The sequence below is a fragment of the Nycticebus coucang genome, chromosome 10, assembly GCF_027406575.1.
Source record: "Nycticebus coucang isolate mNycCou1 chromosome 10, mNycCou1.pri, whole genome shotgun sequence".
Classification (NCBI taxonomy): domain Eukaryota; kingdom Metazoa; phylum Chordata; class Mammalia; order Primates; family Lorisidae; genus Nycticebus; species Nycticebus coucang.
The window spans coordinates 17,414,890-17,439,357 of record NC_069789.1 but is presented as its reverse complement, the minus strand read 5'-3'; the positions used below and the strand labels follow the sequence as shown (position 1 = coordinate 17,439,357).

The 24,468-nt window shown below is 39.4% G+C and overlaps 1 protein-coding gene across 1 annotated transcript in view; it reads right to left on the bottom strand.

Annotated features, from left to right (window-relative positions):
• The window catches only part of LOC128596349 (disrupted in schizophrenia 1 protein-like), a 48,634-nt gene extending 29,130 nt beyond the window's left edge, over window positions 1–19,504 (bottom strand). Inside the window, exon 1 of the mRNA XM_053606024.1 lies at window positions 19,359–19,504. Coding sequence (XP_053461999.1) covers window positions 19,359–19,504 — 146 coding nt within the window. The remainder of the gene's footprint in view (window positions 1–19,358) is intronic.
• Window positions 19,505–24,468: the final 4,964 nt, after the last annotated feature.

The window sequence follows — 24,468 nt, the reverse complement described above, 5'->3', positions numbered from 1 at the left end:
GCTCCATGGTGTGTTTAACCATTCAGCCATGAACATTGGGGTTTGCTCAGTTTTCAGATATTACTAATAAAGATGGTATAAATGTTGTGTACAGTGTTGTGTATGAAATTAAATTTTCATTTTTCTGAAATAATTATCCAAGAGTGGATTTTCTGGGTTGTACAGTAGTTACATGTTTAGTTTTGTAATAAAGCACCAAACTGTTTTCCAGAGTGACCAACCAGTTCACATCCTGACCAGTAATGAATGCATAATCTCATTTCTCTGTATCCTCACAAACATTTGGTGTTATCACTATTTTTGTTTTAGCCATTCTGATAGGCATATAATTTTTTTTTTATCCTCATGTCTAATGATATTGAACATCTTTTCAACTGCTACCTGCTTATTCTCTTTGGTGAGATATCTTTTTATGTCTTTTAAATCAGATTAACTTTTTTTTTTACTGTTGAATTTTGCGGCTTTACATCCTACATACTGTCACTGAGCTTTTGCAAAGCAAAGGTTTTTTTACTTCAGTAAGGTTCAGTCTAATGTTTCCTTCTAATGGATCACTCTTTTAGTGTCAATTTAAGTACATCATTCATTTTAAGTTAATTTTAATATAAAGTGTAAGACTTAGGTTGAGTTCACTTTTGGCCTATGGATGTTCTATTGCTTTAGCACCATTTGTTAATGGTGCAATAAATAGGTTTTACACTTTTGCTAAAAATCACTTGAGCATATTTGTGTGAATCTACTTTTTAAGATTTCATTCTCAATTTATTTATAATCTGTTGGATTGTATCTCTGTATAGTTTTCATAATGGTTGATCTTTATATTATAATATATATTTAATTTAACAGAGTTTATAAGCATCAACATTCAGGTTTATGAGTAAACCTCACATTTAAGTCTCTGGTGAAGACACTGCACTTCAGAATATCCTTTCTTTAACTATCAGAAAATGTTATAATTTCTGTTTCAATTGCCAATATATGATACATAAAACTGAGAGGAAAAGAATAGTCTACTATATTTCTACTCTTTCCATTCTATATTTCTTTCTGCAGCTCCAGGACACTTTCAGTTATCATTTCCTTTCTGTTTCAAGAACTTCCTTTAGTTAATTTTTAATCTGCTAACAACTAGTTTATTTAGTATCTTCATTCTTGAAGGATAATTTAGCTGGATATAGGATTCTAGCTTGATAGTTTGGTGTTTTTTTTTTGTTGTTGTTGTTGTTTTGTTTTTTTAATCACTTGAAAATTACCACTTCTTTCTGGCTGCCATGGTTTCAGATGTTAAATCTACTGTTATTAAAATTGATGTTCCCCCATAGGTAATAAATCATTTATCTCTGGCTGCTCTCAAGGGTTTTCCTTGTCTTTAGTTTTCAGAAGTTTGATTTTTATATGTCTTAATGTGGATTTATTTTGTTAAGGATTTGTGCACCTTCTTGAATCTGTAAGTTTATGTCTTTCACCAAATTTGGGAAGTTTTTCGCCACCATTTTTCAAATATTCCTTCAGCCCCACTCTTCTCCTCTCCTTCTGGGATCCAATGATATAAATGCTGGATCTTTTGTTACTGTCCAACAATTCTCAGAGGCCCTGTTCCTATTTTTCAATCTGTTTTCTTTTGTTTAGATTGAGTAAATTCTGTTGACTTGTTCCCAAATTCAATGATTCTACCCTCTATTACCTCTACTCTATTACTGAGCCTATGCAGTGATATTTTTAAATTTTCATTTCTATAATTTCCATTTTTTTATAATTTCTATATTTTTGCTGACATTTTCTATTTTTTAAAACTTATTGTAATTGCTTATTGAAGCTTTTTTATTATAACAATAAAATGTTTATTTTAACTGAGTGTAACTCATATATTCAATTTAAAGAACCTCTCAATTTAATTTTGATATGTACATTTACTGTGCTTTGAACTTCTTTTGAAAATAATTTAATTAATTATTTTAAAATTTTTCATGGCACACCTAAGATCCTCTCACAGCACACTAGTGTGCTACCGCACACCAGTTGAAAATCACTGCCCTAGACAACTGGGCTTAACAGACATATACAGACCATAGTATCCCACATTACTGTGTATATATTCTTGTCAGCTCACGGATCATTCTCCAAAATTGACCACATTCCAGAACACAAATAAAATCTCAACAAATTTCAATAAATAGAAATTGTATCTTTTCAGAACACAATGGAATAAAGGTAGAATTCAATTCCAGCAAAAACCTTCAACCCCATACAAAGTCATGGAAATTGAAAAGGGGTTTTATGTATGCCTGCAATCCTAGCACTCTGGGAGGCCAAGGTGGGTGGATTGCTTGAGCTCACAAGTTCAAGACCAGCCTGAGCAAGAGTGAGACCTTGTCTCTAAAAACTAACCAGGTGTTGTGGCAGATGCCTGTAATCTCAGCTACTGAGGCTGAGGAAAGAGGATCTCTTGAGCCCAAGAGTTTGAAGTTGCTGTGAGCTAAGATGGCACAGCACTCTACCCAGGGGGACAAGGTAAGACTCTGACTAAAAAAAAAAAAACAAGGAAAGAAAGAAAAGAAGTTTTATGGATGATGCTCTGGAGAAAAACACAGATGTTTAGTGCCATGACACAAAGAATGTTTCCAATAGAAAGAAGGAAAATTCCTTCAGGCTCTGTGTGGAAACCAGTGCCCATGTAGGTTCTTGAGGAATGCAGGGCTGGGGAGCATCCTGATTCATCATAAGAGGTGACATGTGAGAGTCCTCATGATGGGTATTGGGGTGGGAGGATCCTCTAAGGGGCTGTGTGGGCCACAGCTGGGTCCACTATAAGAGACAGCAGTACTGACCACTAAAGTATACATGAGATACTGCAGCTAGCACTCTAGCTGCAGATAGTTACCTAACTGTATATAGTTATCTTAAGTATAAAAATTACCCTCATGGAACATGATATTGCATGATAGGTACAGAGTACAGACCAGGCCTTTAGGCTGAAGGTCAGCTTGTATGTAGCTGAATCATGCATGCTGCCATCCTCAATTACTTAATGGCTCTGGGTCTTAGCTCCACCATCGTTCAATCCAGCAATCCCACCACTGGCTATCTTGATTCAGCCAGGAACATCGGCTGAAACATGATTTGCAGGTAGAGGCCCCAAGTGTGGAGAATTGTAAATATTAAAATTTCCAGTCTGGATTGAGGGTAGGATGTGCTGGTCATTTAACGAGATCAGCAAACCCAAGAGAATGGCAAGAGAGAAAGGAAGGAACAGGAGAATCCACCAGGCTGCATTCCATAAAGTTTTCCCCATAGAGTTTTTTGGTTAGGAGCATAGAGTCTGATCTGCCTCTGTATGTGCTGAAAGACATTGGTGATTCCACACTTATTGGAGCATTTTTTATGGTGGCTATATAAAATTCTTGTCACATATTTCCAACATCTGATTCATTTCCATGTTAACTTTTCTCATTCAAGCTGTTCCCAAATATATCCTGGTATTTTGGCCATTATTCAAGAAAACTCTTAGTTCTGTTTAAATGTTTTATTTTAGAAGAGAAAAACTCTGTTTAGCTTTATTATGCAGGTCCTGTCCAACTTTGTAAGCTGTGATTCCAATGGCATTTTCAGTTTTGAAGTCAGTGCAGTGTAGATTGGGTTTTCTTTTGGTTTGTTTGGTTTTCGTTTTGTTTGTTTGGTGTTTTTTGGTTTCCTTGATTTATCTGGTTCCAGGAGGACTTCCACTGGTCCCTGATGCTAATAGCTGAAGGGACAGAAAGGGTGTCCCCAAGGCCAGGCCACTAGCTATCTCTTGGTAGGGAAATGAAGTCTCAAGCTCTGGGGGACAAAAGGTTCCGTTGGCTGGGTGCTTGTTGTGGTGGAGGGCATGTCTGTTGTGCAGGTTCCTCTTGCCATTGGCCTCCAGCTTCCCAACTGTCCCAAGGAGGGAAAGGGAGTCTCAGGCCAGCAACAAAGGAAAGAACTTCCCTGGCTATTCATGTTAGGAGGGCTTCCCTTAGATCCAGGGCAGAAATGAGTCTGGTTGGGCTGGCTTTGGTTGCTTGATTGGAGGTCAGGAAACTTCAAGGTCTGAGTCACCTTCCTCCATGAGGAAACTGCTGTGGGCTGTCCCTCTAGTCCTAGGGTTTCCTCTTGCCATCTTTTGGAGCTCTCCTTTCATTATCTCTCACATTATTTCCAGTGTTTATAGTTGTATTTAGTGAGGAGAAGGCAAGAGACATGGGTCCACGCCATTTTGACTAGATGAGGATTCTTCCCCTACTTTTAAAAAATTTTACTTATTTTTTTTTCTCTTTTCCTACATTCCACTGGGTGGATCAAATCTTCAGTCGGTTTAAAATATTACATAGTATGTTTGGTTTTCTGGTAGGTTACTCTGTATTTGAAAGACTATATTTATTGTTTTCCATAACAATTTCCTGAGCATATAAATTTCTAGATCTTTCTCCTAAACAAGTAGAGAAGTACTTTAAGTATATTTTCACCTCCTATCATTCTACCCGCAACCTACCTCCCAAACAAAATATTGGTATATATTTTGAGGCTATATTTTAGTTTTAGATTTTCACTAAGACAAATTTTTGCTGTTTGTTTTATTTGGTTTGTTCCTTAGCTTATTTTTCATCTTGTTGAAATATTTCCTCTGAGAATGTTCCCCCAAACCTCTTGCATGGTAATTTCTAGGTCTCAGAATATCCTTTCACACTCACATTTAAAAACCATTTCACTTAATATGCTTGGTTCAACATTTTGAAAATGTTATTGTACCTCTGTGTTTTATTCAAAAGTCTGAGATCAGTCTATTTCTCATCCTTTAATAGTTGGTCTATTAGAGTTTTCTGTCTTTGTTTTATATCAGTTTCATTATAACCTATTGAATTACCCCCCTTTCTTTCTTTTTTTAATTTTCTATCCTATCTGCACTGTCAGTTAAGCCTGTCAGTCTGAAGTCTTATATCTTTTCCTTTTTCTGGGCAATTCTCAGTTATTATTCTCTGAAATGTTTCCTTTCCTTCCTTTATTGATTATTTTCTTTCCTTCTGAGATTCTTTTAATATGACTGTTGATCCCAAAAGGCTATTCTTTCTATTGCTTCACTTATCTTTTAAATTTCCCCTCTCTCTGAGAATCTCTGACATAATCTTCTCACTCACTAATTGGTTTTTCAGCTGAATCCGTTTGACATTCAACCCATTTACTGAAACTTTAAAAAAAAAATTATACTCTGTATTATCTGATTTTACATTTGATTCTTTAGGGCTTCATGTTTACAACATCCCCCCTACCTTTGGAGAATACTTGATATGTCTGTTGAATACCCTTTATGTCTAGTTCACTAATTATACTTCATCAGATTTAAGCCATTCCATTTGTTACAGTTCTTTTAGAGTTGTCACCTTCCTAAGCAGTTTTCATTGATTTTTCAAATGAGTTCATATTTCCTTAAGCATGTTAACTACCTAGGCTTGTGATAGGTCTTTGGAGAAGGGGATAATGTCAAAGTTATAACTTGCGCCTGTCCTAATAAGTTCAAGTTGGTGGGAGGGTTCAGGGAAAATAGCCTTGGGGGGAATCATCTGTATGTATATGCTGGCTGCAATGCAATCTCCTTGGGCTTCAATCACCAACCCTCAGAGAACAGGGAGGAGAGGAATGTCTAGGATTCAGGCCACCCACTCAGTACATCCCCTGGCAGTGTTCTTCTGACGCTGGTTATCTAGCCTTGACCCTCCTTACTACACTCCAAGCCTGACCGCCAGTAGATGTTTACATGAGCACTGGGAGACACTGGCCTTCCCAGGCATGTGAAAGGAAGAAGAGAAGGGCATGCTTGAAAACCTCTCCTCTGCTTTATCTTCTGTTTCCTTCCCACATGGGAACCAAATCATCTTTAGTTACCTAGGGAGTTCTTGGTTATTTTTTTGTTATGAACCCAATGGCTCTATCAACATCTCTCTGGTTTCTACAGTGTACACCTGGATTCAACAGGTAAGAGTGAGCAGCTCAGCTCTCATACTTTCCCGAGTAATAAATATGCAAGCTGCTTTTGTAAACATTTTTCTACATTATAATGATTGGAATGCTATAACTCTGCATCTATCTGCTATTTCATGAAATAGAGTATGTGTACCCTTTGAGTAAAAGTGAGTCGAGTCTTGAAATGTCTCCTAGAATGAACACATCAAAGTTTAGAAACCAGTTTTAGGGATGCATGCTAAACATTGAGTAAAATATGTGGGTGTAAAATTACAGTGTTTCACTATGGCCCACATACTAATTACATCAAGCTTTAGATTTTTAAGATATCTGCTTATTGCATCTGTTTATACTAAAGAAAATAGCGGCTGATTTTGAAGTCTTGAGATGCTTCACTATACCTGCCCAGAAAAATAATTAGGTCATTAATAATAATCCCTTAAGTGGGTGACTCACAGCTATTTGAGGTGTGTGAGATCTCTGGAGATGTTCTCACAGCTTAAAAATACAAATTCAGTCTTTGGGAGTCAGTTCTTAAGTTGGAGAATTGATGTTACTCGTCTCTGTTATTCCTGCCAGTTGAGAGTAAAACAGAGTTTAACAGATCCTATAACCGTGGTTTGAATCTTCATAAGACTGAGGCATGTACATGTTTTTCTTGGGGAACAATGATGAGGAAGAGGGTGGGCAGGAAATACTGAGTTTTGACATAGATGCCTATAGGCTCCTTTCACCAAGCTCTCTTTCCTAATTTATTCTTCTTTTCATGTAAAGGGCCATAGTATTTTACCCCATTTTTGGGAAACTTGAAGATAACCAGGTCTTTTTATAAAGCAATGATGGAGTAAAATATGGAACTAACATGTGAATGGCTGATAGTACTAAATTTTCAACTGCAAACTGTGGAAGCACTGATAGTCTTCATGTGTCTGTAATCTTTTTATGCTCTGGGAAACTTAATCTCCAATCTAAGGGGGAAAAGTCCTCGTTAAAAATATATAAGAAAAGAGCAAACATTTATAAGTGGGCAAGAGACTTGAACACAAACTTCTCTGACAATGACAGATGAATGGCCAACAAACACGTGAAAAAATGCTCGTCATCCCTAATCATCAGAGAAATGCAAACCAAACCACTCTGAGATCTCACCCAACTCCACTGAGATTTGCCCATATCACCTCAAATCTGCAGGTGCTGGCGTAGATGTGGAGAGAAGGGAACACTTTTGCATGATGGTGGGATTGCAAACTAATGCAACCTTTATGGAAAGAAGTATGGGGAATTCTCAAAGGACTAAAAGTGGACTTTCCACTTGATCCCGCAATCCCATTGCTAGGTCTCTACCTAGAAGAACAAAAAAATCGTTTTACCACAAGGACATCTACACTGGAATGTTTATTGCTGCTCAGTTCACAATTGCCAAGATGTGGAAGCAACCTAAGTGCCCGTCAACCCATGAATGGATTAACAAACTGTGGTATATATACCATGGAGCCATTCAGCCAGAAGAAAAGATGGAGACTTTACATCTTTTGTGTTTACCTGGATGGAGTTGAGACACATTCTTATCAGTAAAGCATCTCAAGAATGGGATAAAAGTATCCAGTGTACTCAATACTAATACAAAACCAATACATAAACAGCTACATGCCCACATGAAAAAAATAACACAAATCTAGTCTATCAAGAAGAGAGGAGAGAAAGAGAAGTGGGGGAGGAGGGAGAGTGATTGGCGGGATCTCATCTATGTGCACAATATGAGGGGTGTTCAGCATGGCTCCTGGGTGAAAACCTTAACTACAAGTTAAACTTCACCTTAGAATTGAAAACAATGTAACCTAAAAATTTGTAGCCTTGTATGAATTTGAAATTAAAAAAAAAATAAATAAAAAAGGAAGAATGTTTGACCAGGAATCTGTAGTGAACACTATTGATTGCTGAACTAATATCCTTTTCTTTTTCTGCTCTTGTAGAAAAGAGAGATCAGTTTATACTCAGGTAACCAACCATCTTTCCTAGGGACACAATGGATGGCAACACCTCCCTGGATCCGCAGGTAATGAGATTAAGGCACTCAATCTATGTCAATCTACTGGATAAGTCTTTATAGTTACTACATAAGAGCTATAGAATGTGTGAGGTCAATACTTCATTTTGCCCAAAATTCAACCTGCCAGTGACAAGAAAAGATACTTTGCAGAAGGGTAGTGCAGCTATTCTTCATCATCATTATCATCTGCATCCCCCTGCCACCATCACCATTGTTAACAGTTCTCAGAGTTGTACATATATTATATCATTTAGACCTCAAAAATAATCTCATGAGATAGACAGTATTACTACATCATGGTGTTTTTGAAGCATAAATGTAAATTCTTTGACATTCCTACAATAAAGAGTGGTGTTTAGGTCCTTCCATCTTGAGTCTGGGCTGACATTAGTGCCTTCCCTGTAACCAGTGGAACACAGAGGAAGTAATGCCACCTAACTTCTGAGGCTGGATAGAGAAAGGCCGTTAGCTTCTACCTGCTGGGGACATTTGCTTTGTGGGAAGCCAGCTGCCACGCAAAGAATCCACCTAACCTGGGATCGTCACGTGAGAGAGACTACAGCCGCTTAAGGGTCAGCGTCTCCAGCTGAGATCTCAGCTGATAGTCAGTGCCAACTGCCAGCCACACAAAGGACATCCAGCCCAGCTACAGCCCTATGCAGAGAAATACCAAGGCAAGACCTCCCCAGATTTATGACTCACCAAACTGTGAGTAAAGTGAAATGACTGTGTTAGGCATGATCTCTATGTTATAGGTGAGAAAACAAAGGCATCCTCAGAAATCAAAGATACATCCTGATCATAAGCGAGGCACGCTTCCCTTTGAGACTACGGATAAGTCATCTAGCCACAGATTTCAAAGTCCTTTCCAACTTAGCAGCCTACTTAAAACTCAAAGTAACATATTTTTCTATTTTTGGTTTATTTGGGGGTTTTAAAATATCACTCAGTAGGACACTTGAGTGAAGAAGGAAACAGAATAACACCAGAAATAATTACATAGATAATTATCTGAAGCAAATATTGAATACTTGATTTTAGGACATAAAATTAAAGTTATCAGAGATCTCCATCAAACCAGCTCTTCCTCTCAGTTTTGCTATTTATATTCATGGTCTCTTTATTCTTGCCATCATCCCGGCTTGTATGTTGTCTCTGGACCCATCAGAATTCAGTTACTGAAGGACAGGGACCATATCTTGTGCCAATTGCTCTATTCCTAGTGCCCAGAAGAGAGCCGACATATATCAAACGCTCAATGCATGTTAAGAAAGCAAATTGAATGAGGGCTAGAAATCTTGGTCTTTACCATTTTTCTTTCCCTCATCTCCCATATCAATCGCATATCCAATCGCAGGTTACAAATTGAGAATATTGTTCAGGTCTATTTATCCCAAATTAAGTATTTCATTTCTTCATTCTAAGCAAACTACCATGAATGATGAGCCTTTATGCCTTCAAATATTTTATGCTTCCATCTATTATAGTTCTAAAAATGTTTATAGCCCCCATTCCTTGCCAAGTGGAGGGCCAAGTTCTTCAACGTCTTTCCCAGGATGACCTCCGCCCTGTCCTGGACTCCTTCACTGGCTGTATCCTTGTGAGTTCTCCAGATATCACAAGGGGAACTGCTCACTCTTTCCAAGATAAGTGGACTGATATCTAATTACAGGTGACGATTTCTTATACCTTTTCTTTTCTAAAATACCCCACTCATTAAAATCCAACCAGTTCATCAAGGTCCATCTCAGGGCCAATGTCACTTCTGTACAAAACATTTCCCTGATCCCCACTACTGTATGTGATACCGCCTGTCCCTGAACCACCTAGCATTTTGTAGTACTCCAGAAGCAGTTATTACATTCTATCTTAACCTCTGGTTTTGTGAACATATGCCTTCTTCTACTGTATGTACTTAATGAAGTTCAAGGATACTTCATATTCATTTTTAAAAATCCTATAAAGGATATATTCTAGCAAGATGTCAACCACAGTAGGGAATCAATAACCATTTAATGAACTGAATGAACATTTAGAAAAGCTATGTGCAAACGAATCTCCCAATTTGATGCAAAAAAAGCAATTAACTTTAAAAATATCCATCCTAATAAAAGTTAATAGGGAAACACCCTCCTGATAAGTGGTCCCAGCAGAGTGGCTACATCCAGAACTAAAGTCTTAGGGTAAGTCTCAACATTCCACTGAAGTATTTGCTTCTAAGCTGCCTAATGACTTAAAAGGAAATTTTAAATTATTTGACTATAATTTGAAAAAACCTTTCTAAGCAAAACACAAAGTCTAGAAATCAAAAAGGAAACAAAGTGATAAACGTGGATCATACATATAAATGTAAACTTCCACATGGCCAAAGTGCTGTAAGTGAAAATCAAAACACATGTTAGGAGAAAATGTTTCCATGAGTCAAATTTCGTAACCAGTAAAGAGTTTCGAAAATCAATAAGTAAGAAGCAAATATCCCAGGAGAAAATAGGCAAACAGGTATAAAAAAAGTAGAAATGACCAATCGATATATGAAAAGATTTGCATTCCGCATAAAGATGTGACGAGTAGGAGGCAAAGGTCTGGAAGATGCATAATTCACTGTTTCATGGGTGGGGGGGATACAGCAGCAGCCTTTTTAAGAAAAGTAATTTGGCAATATTGGTCAAAATTAAAAATACATATGCTCTCCGTGCCAGCCTATTCCTCTTGTAGGCATTTATTGTATAGAAACATTCAGGCAGTGAAAATCAACTGGAAACAACCAAGCGGAGAAAACTGAAAGCCGCTGCAGTTATTGTTACATCCCTGCAGCCATTTTTATCTCTTCAAGTGTCTTGAGTGAAAAAGACAGGGCACAGAACAATATTCTGTTTCGATCCCATCTGAATTTTCTAAAAGTAACAGAAGGACAGGCGTATGTATAGGTATGTGCAGGATTGAGATATTTCTGGAAGGGTCTACTTGAAACTGTTAACAGCATCCTCCTGATTAGAGGAGAGGCAAAGGGGCTTTTTCTTTACATTTTACTTATTCCTGTTGTATTTTTTTTATTTTTCATTCCAATAAACTACACATATCCTTTTCTTTTCTAAGAAGAAAGAAAATTTAAAAGCTACCTTATCCACATTTTCGCAAAAATGTGCATAGTCCTTAACCTTGGTGCTAAATGTTCCCTGCCCTCTGCACGGAAGTCCTTGTGATGGTTTGGGGGCCCCGTGTTTTGATCAGAGCAAGTTGAAAGTCAGGGAGACTGGCTTCCTAATAAGGGCTCTTCAGAAGTACAAGAGCTACACTGAGCCCTGAGAACTAGAGGATAAATGGAAACACATGCCAATGATATGGGCAGCCAAGGAATTTTAAAGGAAAACAGGAGCAAGACAAGGAGAGTGTGCCTTGTAAATCACCTGTCAGCTTATCTCCTGAACACATTCCAGTAGCTGACTCAGAAAGAATAGCAGCTGGCCAAACCCTGCACGACAGGTGAAATCTATTACTCCCCCAATCTCTCAGGGCCCAAAGAGCACGCACTAATAAATGCCAAAGGAGTGGGATGGAGACAGCCCTGCTGGAGAGTGCACACCCCAAATATTTTATCAGACGAATGACTAGGACAAAGAGTTAAGGAGGCAAGGATTATGTGCAGCTAAGTAGACATGTCTATCTGGCTGTCAGAGACAGACAAAATGCCTAAACTATTTTGTGTCCTAGAGAGAACAGTAAAAGCTACTTAAGAATATGCGATGCTGCTATGCACACATGTATGGCTTGGTGAGGCTGACACTCATCATGAAACTGCAGGACAGTTTGCAGGGCAGCTGGGGCTTTGGTTGGGTGAAGTGTCCATCAAACATCTTACAGATGCTTTTCCTTGAGTCTGGTGTTCTCCATCCACAAACCAAAGAAGGTGGTGATGTCTCCAAACACAATAATTATGGTAACTTCTATGACAGTTAGGAACAGGAAGGGGGCAATGTCCCAGCAATGGTCAAGGGAGAGAGACTTCGTTTCTAATGTTGAAAAAGGTGCAGAGCAAGTGACCTGCAACCTCATGAGGTATGCCCTCGCAGGGGGGCAGAGTCAGCTCTAGTGCCCCCAAAACTAAAGATGTGACAGAGCCGGCCTCTGGAAGGAGGGAGAAACCAGGCCTTTCTCTGACCTGATGGGCTGTTCACCTGTCACCCCACGTGCACAGAGCTGGTGAGGAATGTGACAACAGTATTAAGGAGAACTTCAATCACACATTTGCGGTCCAAGCAGCCTTGTCTCAATTTTCACCCCTGTAGGGTTCCCACAGTTGAAACACCTTCAGAGTGGACAGTAGTGACAGGGAGCACCGAGGGCACAGGGAGGTTTGGCCAGGACAAAGGTGCCCTCAGGCTGCCCACACTTCCACTTGCCTTTGCCTCTGTCTCTCAAGATCTTGGCAATGGCCAGGGCTCTCTGGTGAGCGAGTGAAGGCAGTGCCTGGTGTGTGGTATGACCAGGGTCCCAGGAAGTGGGAGATAACAGAACCACTACACAATCTGGAGAAATAGCCACTTCCCTTTGCCCCCTCAGTTTTATTTGGACACTTAGTGATGTGAGGCTGGACTGGTTCATTGATGAAGTAGAAAGAGTGGGAGGACTGCAGAAAGCAGAGTGGGAGGAGAAAACAGCACCTCTGGAGTCCCAGACAGGGCAGGGGTACAAGTTCCCTGGAAGGAAAGGGAGCCCCTCTGCCAGGCTGTGGAGGTTCAAAGCCCAGCTCCTCCAGCTGCAGCTGCACTGAGCTCTCTGAGTATCTGTCTCTGCATCCCCAGTGGAAGGACTGCCACACTGTTCAGAGGACTGTACCCGATGCTCTCGTGAAGGACCCAGACTGTGTGCGGCTCCCAACAGGGAGAGTCTCCGTGCTGGGTAGGGTTCCCGCCAGCTTTCTCTCTTCTGCTCACATGACTGCTCAACTCAATATTCCCAACTCCAGTTTCTCACAGTAAGAATCCCAGAGCCTTTGTCTCAGGAAATGTCCTCCTTGTCTCTTAAAACCCAGCTTAAAACACATCCTCTCATTGATGCTCTTCTCCCTTCTTGGAAAAGTTACTTATTCCTCTCTTTGTAGCACCATAGCATTGTGCCTCCATTTTCATTTACATCCTGTATTTGAATCACCCACCTACATGTGCTTCCCTACCAAAGCAAGGACTCTTCAAGGTCACCGTATGTCCTTGATAAAGGAATTGGACAGTGAGTGGACAGATTTCTTAAAGGGTTTGCTTTAGTGTGCGTTGCATTTTCCTTAGGCTTCCATAAAGAACTAGAGGAAAGCAAAGTCAAGACCCAAGCACAGAGGTGAGTTTCCAGCAGGGCCTGCAGAATGAGGCACCCTCAGCTGAAACAGCAAGAAGAACCATTCCCGTCATCTGTCTCCTTATAAAACTGATGTGAGTGGGGAAAAATCTTGATAGACATTTTTCAGCTCGCTACTGTTACCTCCTGAGCCTTCCGAAATATAGGGTGCCTCCTGTCCCTATATTCGAGGTAGGAGAAAGCAAAAGACCAGAGTTGCCAGGTGAAGAAAATGATAGTAAGGACGGGTAAATGTGAGCTAGGTGGATAAAAGGGACGGCTGGGGCTGCCGTGGGTCCACCCAGAGCTTGGTGCTCCTCAAGTGTACAAGGACTGGGCATAAAGGTGAAGACTGGTTCAACATGACAACCAACAGCAACACGGGTGAGCACTGTGGGGGGTCCTGCAGCACTTGAGGGCTCCTCCAGGCATGCTCTCCGATTCCCACGAGTGGAAGTTCTCACTGAAGGCCACAGAACCTGCACTTATTAAAATTATGTTCAAAGTCATGTTTAGCTGCATTTTAATGAAATGAAGGTCCATAGTTTTCATCAATTCTATTTTCGTTGATTCTGGGTACTATAACAGAATACCATAAAGTGGGGAGCTTATAAACAACAGAAATTGATTTCTCAAAGTTCTGAAAGGTAGGAAGTCCAAGAAGAAGTTGTTAGCAAATTCAGCACTAATCATCATTCATGAGGGGGTTTGCCCTCAGGATCCAATCACCCCCCAGAGCCCTCAGCTCTTAATATCACTGCAATGAAGATTAGGTGTCAACATATGAATTTGGGAAAGACATAACCATTCAGATCATAACGGAGTCTTTAAAAGGCTTGCAACATGATTTTAAAAGATGATTATTGTGCATATTAACCACTTGGGGAATTTAAAATGTATATTCTTATTTATAGGTCAGGCTCATGCCGGAGATTCTGTGTTTTTTAAACATATCCCTGTGATGTCAATGTTGCTGGTCTACAGTCCACATTTTGAGTGGCGAGGACCAAGTTGTGGATCTTACATACTAAAACCAATAGCCTCTGCATTGCCAAAGCACATACACCCAACAGCATTTAGACACAAAATGCTTGGATTTCAGGACATGCGACGGCACACACGTGAGATAGGAAAAGCTCTGGCAGGCAGCACTGGTGCTTTCTGAGAGCCCTCTGGAGTTGAGGACCAGCTCATTGCTAATACCAGAGAACTGGGCAGCCTGCTTACGTTCAGGCTTTTCTTTCATCAAGCTCAGAAAAAGACGACTGGAGTACCAGGGTCCAGGACCTTTCTTGTTTGTTCAGAAAGAAATCCAGCAAAGCAATGTTTCGCCTCATTTTCGCTTTCACCTACCACCTCTGGGAAAGTGTCTAGAAAAGTAAGAATGGTCAATAAACTCACGTAGTTTATAATGAATTTTCATGGTGCTGATTATTTATGCAGATAACAGATCAGCTTAAAATTCTGCAGGCAAATTGAAGATTGCTGGCAGATAGTCAAACTGGCAAACTCAGTCAATACAACGCACATCTTTTTTCTTAACCTTTTCCATTTATTGACCTTTCGTTTTTCTTTTTTTTTTAATTTCTGATTAATATGAGGGTGTATATGATTAAGTTACATTGTTCACCTTTGTAAGGTCAAGTGTGCACTATAATTGAGTCCTTCACCCAGAAAGTGTGCCATGTACCCCTACACTATATCCCTTAGGTAGGAACTGACTGAATCTTCCTCCCCGCCTCTCCACTTATGATTTTCTCTCTTGTGGGCCTGGAGTTGTTAATAGTACTGAGTGCATGGGATGCTTGCTTTTCTATTCCTGAGATACTTTACTAAGAGGAATGTTCTCCAAGTCCACCCAGGTAAATATAAAAGATGCAAAGTCTCCATCTTTTCTATGGCTGAATAGTATTAGGGTATACATATACTACAGTTTGTATATACAACCTATGTATACATTTGTAGGTTGATGGGTACTTGGGTTGTTTCCACATCTTTATGATAATGAACTGAGTTGCTATAAACATTTGAGAACAAGTGTCCATATGGCAAAATGATTTCTTTTTCTTCTGGGTAGATATCTAGTAATGGGATTGTGGGATGAATTGGAAGGTCTACTTTTAGCTCTTTGAGGAGTCTCCAATTTTTTTCCCAAAAAGCCATTATTAGTTTGCTATCCCACCAACAGTGCATAAGTGTTCCCCCAAATATAGAATGCTTTACAAATCTGAATGTCATTTTTGGGCAGAGGCCGAAAGGTCTCATGGTGATGCCCAGTGAGGAGACTGGGAGTGGAGACATTCAGGCCAGGTTTATTAAAAAGGGACAGTGACCTGCCTGGGCAGGGCAAAGATGGTCTCTGTGCCTAGGAGCAGTTAGAGACCCCTTTCATAAGGGGGCCATAGAGGGGTGGGCAAATGCCACAGCTTGCCCCAAAGGTTTTGGTGGGTTAGAGTCCTTTGGCTTGAATTTTGGGGGTGGAGCTAACTAGGTCCTTTGTATTCTTTGTTTTAGGAGAGGAGGAAGGGGGGAGAGTTCCCTTAGGGCCACATTAGGTGCCCCAACGTTCCCCACTCTTATTAAAAGGGGGTGACAGGGACACGTTATCCCCCCCCCCCCAGGGACCATGTTTATATTCTATGTCTTGTTCCAGTTTTAGTGCATGAGCTACCCACAGGAGCAACACCTCAACCTCACCATCCTGGCTCAGCTTTCAGCTGCCAGGTGAATGAGCAGTCTCAAGGCATTCAGGCTAAGAGAAGAAGTCTATCTGTGGCAGGCAGAATTCAGAGTGTCTTGTAGCCGAATTGTGCATCAACAACTCTACCCTCAGAACACAAAGTATCGTAAAGGCTGAAATCTAAATTGAAGTCTAAAAATAGCATGATAAAATTATTTCCTTCTTTCATTTCACTGGAGAGCAAGCAGGCTGACATCAATATCTGCAGGGCACAACTGACTTCTCAGAGTTTATGTGGAAAGAACGATTACACAACTGCCTTTCTTGGGAACAGACAGACTGCTTCAGAAAATACGGAAAGGAAAGCAATTACTCTGTTGCTGAAAAACAATAATAGATATTTGATTATGATTATTAATGGGGGTGGGGAGGAAGGAGGCAGACCGCTGAGCAGCAACCCACTACTAAGTCAATCTGTAGGACACTCCAAGAGAGGGATTAACTTTTGTTTTCTTTTCATCACTCAGCCAGTCATTTGATGAGACACCAACTTTCGGCATGGCCTGTCACATCCTTATCAATATTCAGTGCCCCTGCACTCTGGTCATATTATCTCCACTGGATATACCAAGTGACAGGCTCCTTGCTGTGGGGATTGTTTTCCCTTTGTCTCTAAATGGGAGGCCAATGAATCAGGGTAACTGACTTGTCAGATACAGGAAACTAATTTGCAAGAAATCAGAAAGACATTTTGTAGCAAATATTTACTTCTCTGTTTGTTTCCTACTGATATTGAACATCATGATCTAATCTGGAGGATGCAGGATTTACAATCTCTGTGAACAAAGGCAAGTTATGGCTCACTGTGAAGAAAAGAATGCCTTCAATTCAGCCCCTGGGGGAAACACTCCTGCTGCTTGAGGAATGCAGGTAGAGAGAAAATGTGATTCCTCTGACTTTATATTGCTCCTTAAAACCAGTTCCTCCCAAACCACCTTATAGCCACTAAATTTCAACAGAATATCTTCTTTCAGGTCCATATAAATATGTAGGTTTGTCCAGAGATGACCATTAGCAACTTCAGATCCCCAGATGGGGAAAGCTGAGAACAAAGGGCACTGAATTAGAAGATGCTGGATGAGGAGACAGACATGTGTGCCCCTCTCTGTGTCCAGCTGGGAACAAGGCACTTTTCATGCATTATTTCATTTTATTGTACAATTTCACTATGAGGTGAGTATTATTATTGTAATCTCAACTTTACAGATTAGGACACAGGCCCAACCATGTCTCATGGTACCAGATTGATTTTCACTCATTTTATGAGAATCATTTCAAAGTCTCCTTCTTCTCCTGGGAAAGACAATCTCCTATTCTATACAGAAACCAAACATTTAGGAATTCATGTGACTAGTCATTTTGGAAGCAAATACACAATATGGGACCCATACAGCCACCCTTACCTGATATATTGTTTTTTTTGTGTGTGTGTGTGTGGGGGGGGTAGGCCTTGCTCATATCTGTGAAAATATAGAAATATTTCTGTGGAGATGAAGTTGTAAATGTAACAGACATAGCAGACATTCATATTATAATATGAACATGCTTCTCTCTGCTGCCACTTATAAACACAAAATTTCAGTGGAAAGCTATTTCAAAATTCTATACACACACACACACACACACACACACACACACGTGAGTCCGGCCTCTGACCCTCACTGTTCTGGTTTCCCAGGGCGCTCTCTCTGTCTCTCTCTCTCATACACACACACACACACACACACACACACACACACACACACACACACACAGAGGTGTCTGGCCTCTGATCCTCACTGTTCTGGCTTCCCAGGGTGTGGGTGTGAATATCAATGCTGCAGAAGCCTACACAGGGCACTCTCTCTGTCTCTCTCTCTCTCACGCACACACACTACACACACAGAGGTGTCCGGCCTCTGACCCTCACTGTTCTGGCTTCCCAGGGCACTCTCTCTGTCTCTCTCTCTCTCTGTGTCTCTCTCTCTCTCTTACACACACACACACACACACACACAAGTCCGGCCTCTGATCTTCACTGTTCTGGTTTCCCAGGACTCTCATCTCTGATCTTTTCAATCTTCCTCCTTCTACTCTTGCCACGGCAGCAAATGTGTATTAAGCATGTGCCATTAATGCTGAAAACATGACTTTCACATCATTCAATCTGCATAATGGCATACGAGGGAGTGTAGAATTTTATTTCCTTTTACAGACAGAGAAATTGAAATTTAGAGATATTAGGTAATTTACCCAGTGTCACAAAACTGGAAAGTATTGAGGAGGCCACACTCACATAATCCGACCGCATCCTTGACCCTGTGTTACCCTGTTTCCTCAAATCTCCATCAGTTTACGTCCTTGCCAATCACCGGCTCTTCCCTGTGTCAGTTCCTAGTCTACAATGTCTTCCTTTCCCTGGTTATCTCAGCCAGCTCTTCATCTAGCTCATATGATACCTTTTTCTTGGCATCTTTCCTTGGCCTATTTTTTATGCAGAACTAGTTTCTGCTTCATTTTTCTTTTTATCTATGTCTATGATAACATCTTCATTATGTCCCAGCCATGAGGTGGAAATCTCCTTATGGAAAGGCCAGATGCCTACTCATCCCCATATCCCTGGTACCCAGCATGGTGCCTGGTACATGGATAAAGCTGTAGAATTGTCTGAAAGCCCATCATTTGTTCCATGTTCTGTTTTGTATTTCCCTACACCCATTAGGGATGAAGAACATTTTGTTGACATCTTCTGAGGACATCTCTCTATACTTGTAACAGTGATTTTGAATGTTCACTCTCTTCTCTGTTTCGGTCAGGATCAAAGAGTCCAGAGTCCATCAAAATATACTTGAAATAATATTTTCTAGTTTTTTAATCACCTCAATCATCCAGTTTCTCCACTTCTCTTTGCAAAGTGTTCTGTTCTCCAACATATTCCATTCTGTGTTTACTGATAAATGTGTACTTTATTTTAAAAGTAATTAAAATTTCTGAATTCCTAAAATATATAAAATAGAGGTCACTGGTTTAATCATAAAAGGATTGACTGTGAAGTTCTTCTAAGTATTTATCTTTCCCGATACATTTATCTGTCTGTTCAAAGATCAGTAATGTCTTGATAGAGTGTGGCAGGCAGATCTGGAGTCCAGTGGCCAGAGTTTGAATCCTAGCTTCACCCCTCACCAAGCATGTGATTGTGGGCAAGTGACTTAACCATTCTAAAACTCAGTTTTCTCATCTGTAAAGTGAGAATATGAAAGTTATCTACCTCATTGGTAACAGTACCTGTACACAACAGACACCACTACCAGTACCTCTACTATCACCATCATTATCACCACCACAATAAGGCCCTCCACGGTCAGGCCCCTGATTGTTTCTCTGTGCCAGTCATCAGTTTTTTGCTTCTTAGCTCCAAATTTGCCCTTCATTGCCTGCTCAGCAAAAATTGAGACAGGCTCAGTTATTTTTTTCTTTGACAGTTGGCACAATATTAAATTTTGTCAGCAGAGGGAGCAAGAGAGATCTTGGAGTAGAAAAGTTTTCAGTCTCCGCTCCATCAAGTGTGTTCTCAGTGAGCTCCTGAAAAGCAGATGGCTTCTCCACACATAGCTCTTCACCATGCACACATCTCCAGCTCCCAGCTCCTGAACCATATGTTGTTTCCTCAGCACTCAACTCCCACAATCCAATGGCTTCTCCAGCACTTGGCTTCTGCTGTTTGGGCAGCTCTTCCAAAATCTGAAGGCTGGCAGCTCCTGGAAGCAACAGCTTCCCTAGAAGGCCTTCAAGCATTTGATTAGCAGACTGTCTATGGTGAGACAACTCCTTATGAATAGTCATCCTTGGCATCATGAAGTGTGGGTTTCCAGAAAGTTCTGGAAAGAGGAATTCCAATAAGTTACACTGCTGTGGGACCACAAACCACAGTGACGTTTTGGCTATCCAGTTAGCCATGGTCATGCCCTAACAAGATCTAGGTCTTAACCTGGGGTTGGGGGACCCTCTATCTCAGCCTTATAGGTGGTAGCTTCTTTATATGCTGCTGTTTTTGGAGAGTTTTCACCTTGATCCCCAAGCCAGGAAAAGACCCAACAAGAAAAGAAAATTATAGACCAATATCACTAATAAATATTGATGCAAAAATATTCAACAAGATCCTAGCAAACAGAATCCAGCAACACATCAAACAAATTATACACCATGACCAAGTAGGTTTTATCCCAGGGTCTCAAGGCTGGTTCAATATACATAAATCTATAAATATAATTCATCACATAAACAAATTAAAAAACAAAGACCATATGATTTATATGCAGAAAAAGGTGAGAATATGAAAGTTATCTACCTCATTGATAACAGTACCTGTACACAATAGACACCATTACCAGTACCTCTACTATCATCATCATTATCACCACCACAATAAGGCCCTCCATGGTCAGGCCCCTCCATGGTCAGGCCCCTTTTTCTGCATCAATCTCTCAATCTCTCAATTAATGCAGAAAAAGCTTTTGATAATATCCAGCATCCCTTCATGATCACAACACTTAAGAAAATGGGTATAGAAGGGACATTTCTGAAACTAATAGAGAGCATCTACAACAAACCTACAGCCAATATCATATTGAATGGAGTTAAATCAAAACCATTTCCACTCAGATCAGGAACCAGCCAAGGTTGCCCATTGTCTCCACTGCTCTTTAACATTGTAATGGAAGTTGTAGCCATCGCAATTAGAGAAGAAAAGCTAATCAAGGGTTTCCATATAGAAACAGAAGAGATCAAACTTTCACTCTTTGCAGATGATATGATTGTATATCTGGAAAATACCAGGGATTCTACTACAAAACTCTAAGAGGTGATCAAGGAATACAGTAATATCTCAGGTTACAAAATCAACACTTATAAATCTGTAGCCTTTATATATACCAAGAATAGCCAAGCTGAAAAAACAATCAAGGACTCTATACCATTTATAGTAGCGCCAAAGAAGATGAAATATTTGGGAGTTTACCTGACAAAGGACATGAAAGAGCTCTATAAAGAGAACTATGAAACTCTAAGAAAAGAAATAGCTGAAGACATTAACAAATGGAAAAACATACCATGCTCATGGCTGGGAAAAATCAATATTGTCAAAATGTCTATACTACCCAAAGCAATATACAGTTTTAATGCAATTCCTATTAAAGCTCCACTGTCATACTTTGAAGATCTTGAAAAAATAATACATCGTTTTATATGGAGTCAGAAAAAACCTCAAATAGCCAAGACATTATTCAGAAATAAAAACAAAGCAGGAGGAATTATGCTATCAGACCTCAGACTATACTACAAATCGATAGTGATCAAAACAGCATGGTACTGGCACAAAAACAGAGAGGTACATGTATGGAACAGAATAGAGAAAGAAGAAATGAACCCAGCTACTTACCATTATTTGATCTTTGACAAGCCAATTAAAAACATTCAATGGGGGATGGCGCCTGTGGCTCAAGGAGTAGGGCGCCGGTCCCATATGCCAGAGGTGGTGGGTTCAGGCCCAGCTCCGGCAAAAAAAAAAAAAAAAAAAAATTCAATGGGGAAAAGATTCCCTATTTAACAAATGGTGCTGGGTGAACTGGCTGGCGACCTGTAGAACACTGAAACTGGACCCACACCTTTCACCTTTAACTAAGATAGACTCTCACTGGATTAAAGATTTAAACCTTAGACACGAAACTGTAAAAATACTAGAAGAAAGTGCAGGGAAAACTCTTGAAGGAATCAGCCTGGACGAATATTTTATGAGGAGGACCCCCCAGGCAATTGAAGCAGCATCAAAAATACACTACTGGGAACCTGATCAAACTAAAAAGCTTCTGCACAGCTAAGAACACAGTAAGTAAAGCAAGCAGACAGCTCTCAGAATGGGAGAAGATATTTGGAGGATATATCTCCGACAAAGGTTTAATAACCATAATCCACAGAGAACTCAAACGTATTAGCAAGAAAAGAACAAGTGATCCCATCTCAGGCTGGGCAAGGGACTTGAAAAGAAGTGCCTGGCTTCTTTGAAGAAGACAGACGCACGGCCTACAGACACATGAAAAAAATGCTCATTATCCTTAATCATCAAAGAAATGCAAATCAAAACTACTTTGAGATATCATCTAACTCCAGTTGGAATAGCCCACATCACAAAATCCCAAAACCAGAGATGTTGGCGTGGATATGGAGAAAAGGGAACATTTCTACATTGCTGGTGGAATGCAAACTAATATGTTCCTTTTGGAAAGATGTTTGGAGAATACTTAAAGATCTAAAAATAGACCTGCCATTCAATCCTACAATTCCTCTACTAGGTGTATATCCAAAAGACCAAAAATCACATTATAACAAAGATATTTGTACCAGAATGTTTATTGTAGCCCAATTCATAATTTCTAAGTCATGGAAAAAGCCCAAGTTCCCATCAACTCATAAATGGATTAATAAATTATAGTATATGTACACCATGGAATATTATGCAGCCATAAAGAAAGATGGAGACTATACCTCTTTCATGTTTACATGGATGGAACTAGAAAATATTCTTCTTAGCAAGATATCTTAAGAATGGAAGAAAAAGTGCCCAATGTACTCAGCCCTAATACGAAACTAATTTATAGCTTTCATATGAAAGCTGTAACCCAATCTCAACATAATAATATGGGGAAAGGGGCAAGGGAGGAGGGGATGGGTGGAGGGAGGGTAATTGGTTGGTCCACATCTACGGTGCATCTTAGAAGGGTACAGGTGAAATTTACTAAATGTAGAGTATAAAAGTCTGAACACAGTAATTAAGAAAATGCCATGAAGGCTATGTTAACCAGGTTTGATAAAAATATTTCTAACTGTATATAAAACTAGCACATTGTACCTCATGATTGCATTATTGTACACAGCTATGATTTAATAAAAAAAAAAAAAAATTACTGGGTAGTTTCTGTTTCCCACCTTGTGGCCATCTAAGATTCTGTTCTAATAGGATGATTTAAGACAGTTATCTGGCCAAAGTCAAAGTCTTCTTCATTTTTCATATGTTAAATCTGATATGACATATTTTACATGGAACTGGTATGGAAAACATTTAAGAAAAGAATCAGCAATGAGAATTTTTCACAAAGGTTTTTGTTCATTTAAATGACTTCCTTGTATCTATATCCATCACTTATACTTTGTATGTTTTCCTTTTCTTAAAATTTTTGAGAAGCGGGCCTTCTTTGGGAAGATCTATACCTTTCCTCAGACTTCCACCCCTAGGAAAAAAGACCCAAGGAAAGTAAGGACATAGATGCCTTTTAGATAAATGGTGTCAGTCACCATCAATTCAAAGCTTCAGGGCTCTTGGGCAAAGAGACATTTTCTTGACTGTCATTAACAAATAAGGTAGAAACCAACCAAATCCCTATCAATGAAAAATGGTTAAGCAAATTGTGGTGTGTGTACTACTATTGAAACTATGGTCATAATTACCATGTAGTAACACAGGAACATATATTTTTTGGAAACTATCATGTTGAAAAATAGCAGTATTTCCAAAATCAATGCAAACAATTGATAATAACTGTTGCTAGTCCAAGGAGATCTTGGGGTGATATATTGTAATATGAGGAATAAAACAGACATCAGCATAAAATGGGTGAAAAACAGAGCTCTGTAAAATCTAAATTTGAAGAGGATTGCATTTTCTACTTCTGTAGGATCGAATCTTTTCTGACCAGATGACTGACAGATCTATAATAAAAAGATGAATAATGGTCTAATGGGTTCTAATTCCCATGCCCGGGAAGTTTTACTTTCAGAATCAAAATAGTGTGCTTGGTCTCACACCTTTCATCTAAGGGGAAATTGTGAATATATAAAGGTAAATTATTTAAATTATTGAAAAGCAGTGAAAAGATAAAAATTGAATAAAAATAGTTTCCACAGGTGAAGGGTAGGAACATGTTGGTGAGAGAGAATGAAAGCTATACTTTTGTGAATGTGTCTTGTTTCATACATTTGAATTTGAACCATAAAGTTGTGTTACATATATTTAAAAATAAAACCCCTAAATGGAAAGTAAAATAAAACAAATAAACCTATCCGTGCATTAAATTAATGATGCACTGAGTTGGTGGTTTAACTACAACAAGGGAAATTAATTAAAGTGACTTTAAAACTCTGTGATTTAACTGTATATTTTCAGTATTTATTGTCTGCATGTATCTTAAGAATAAAAAACCTGCAAGTTTTTTTTAGTTATAGCATGTTATATACCCCAATATACTATTTTATGTATATGCATTAGCATTTTTGTATGTGTAGACAGATATCCTATTACTTAAGGATAGGATATATTATTTCATATATAAAGATAAATAATATG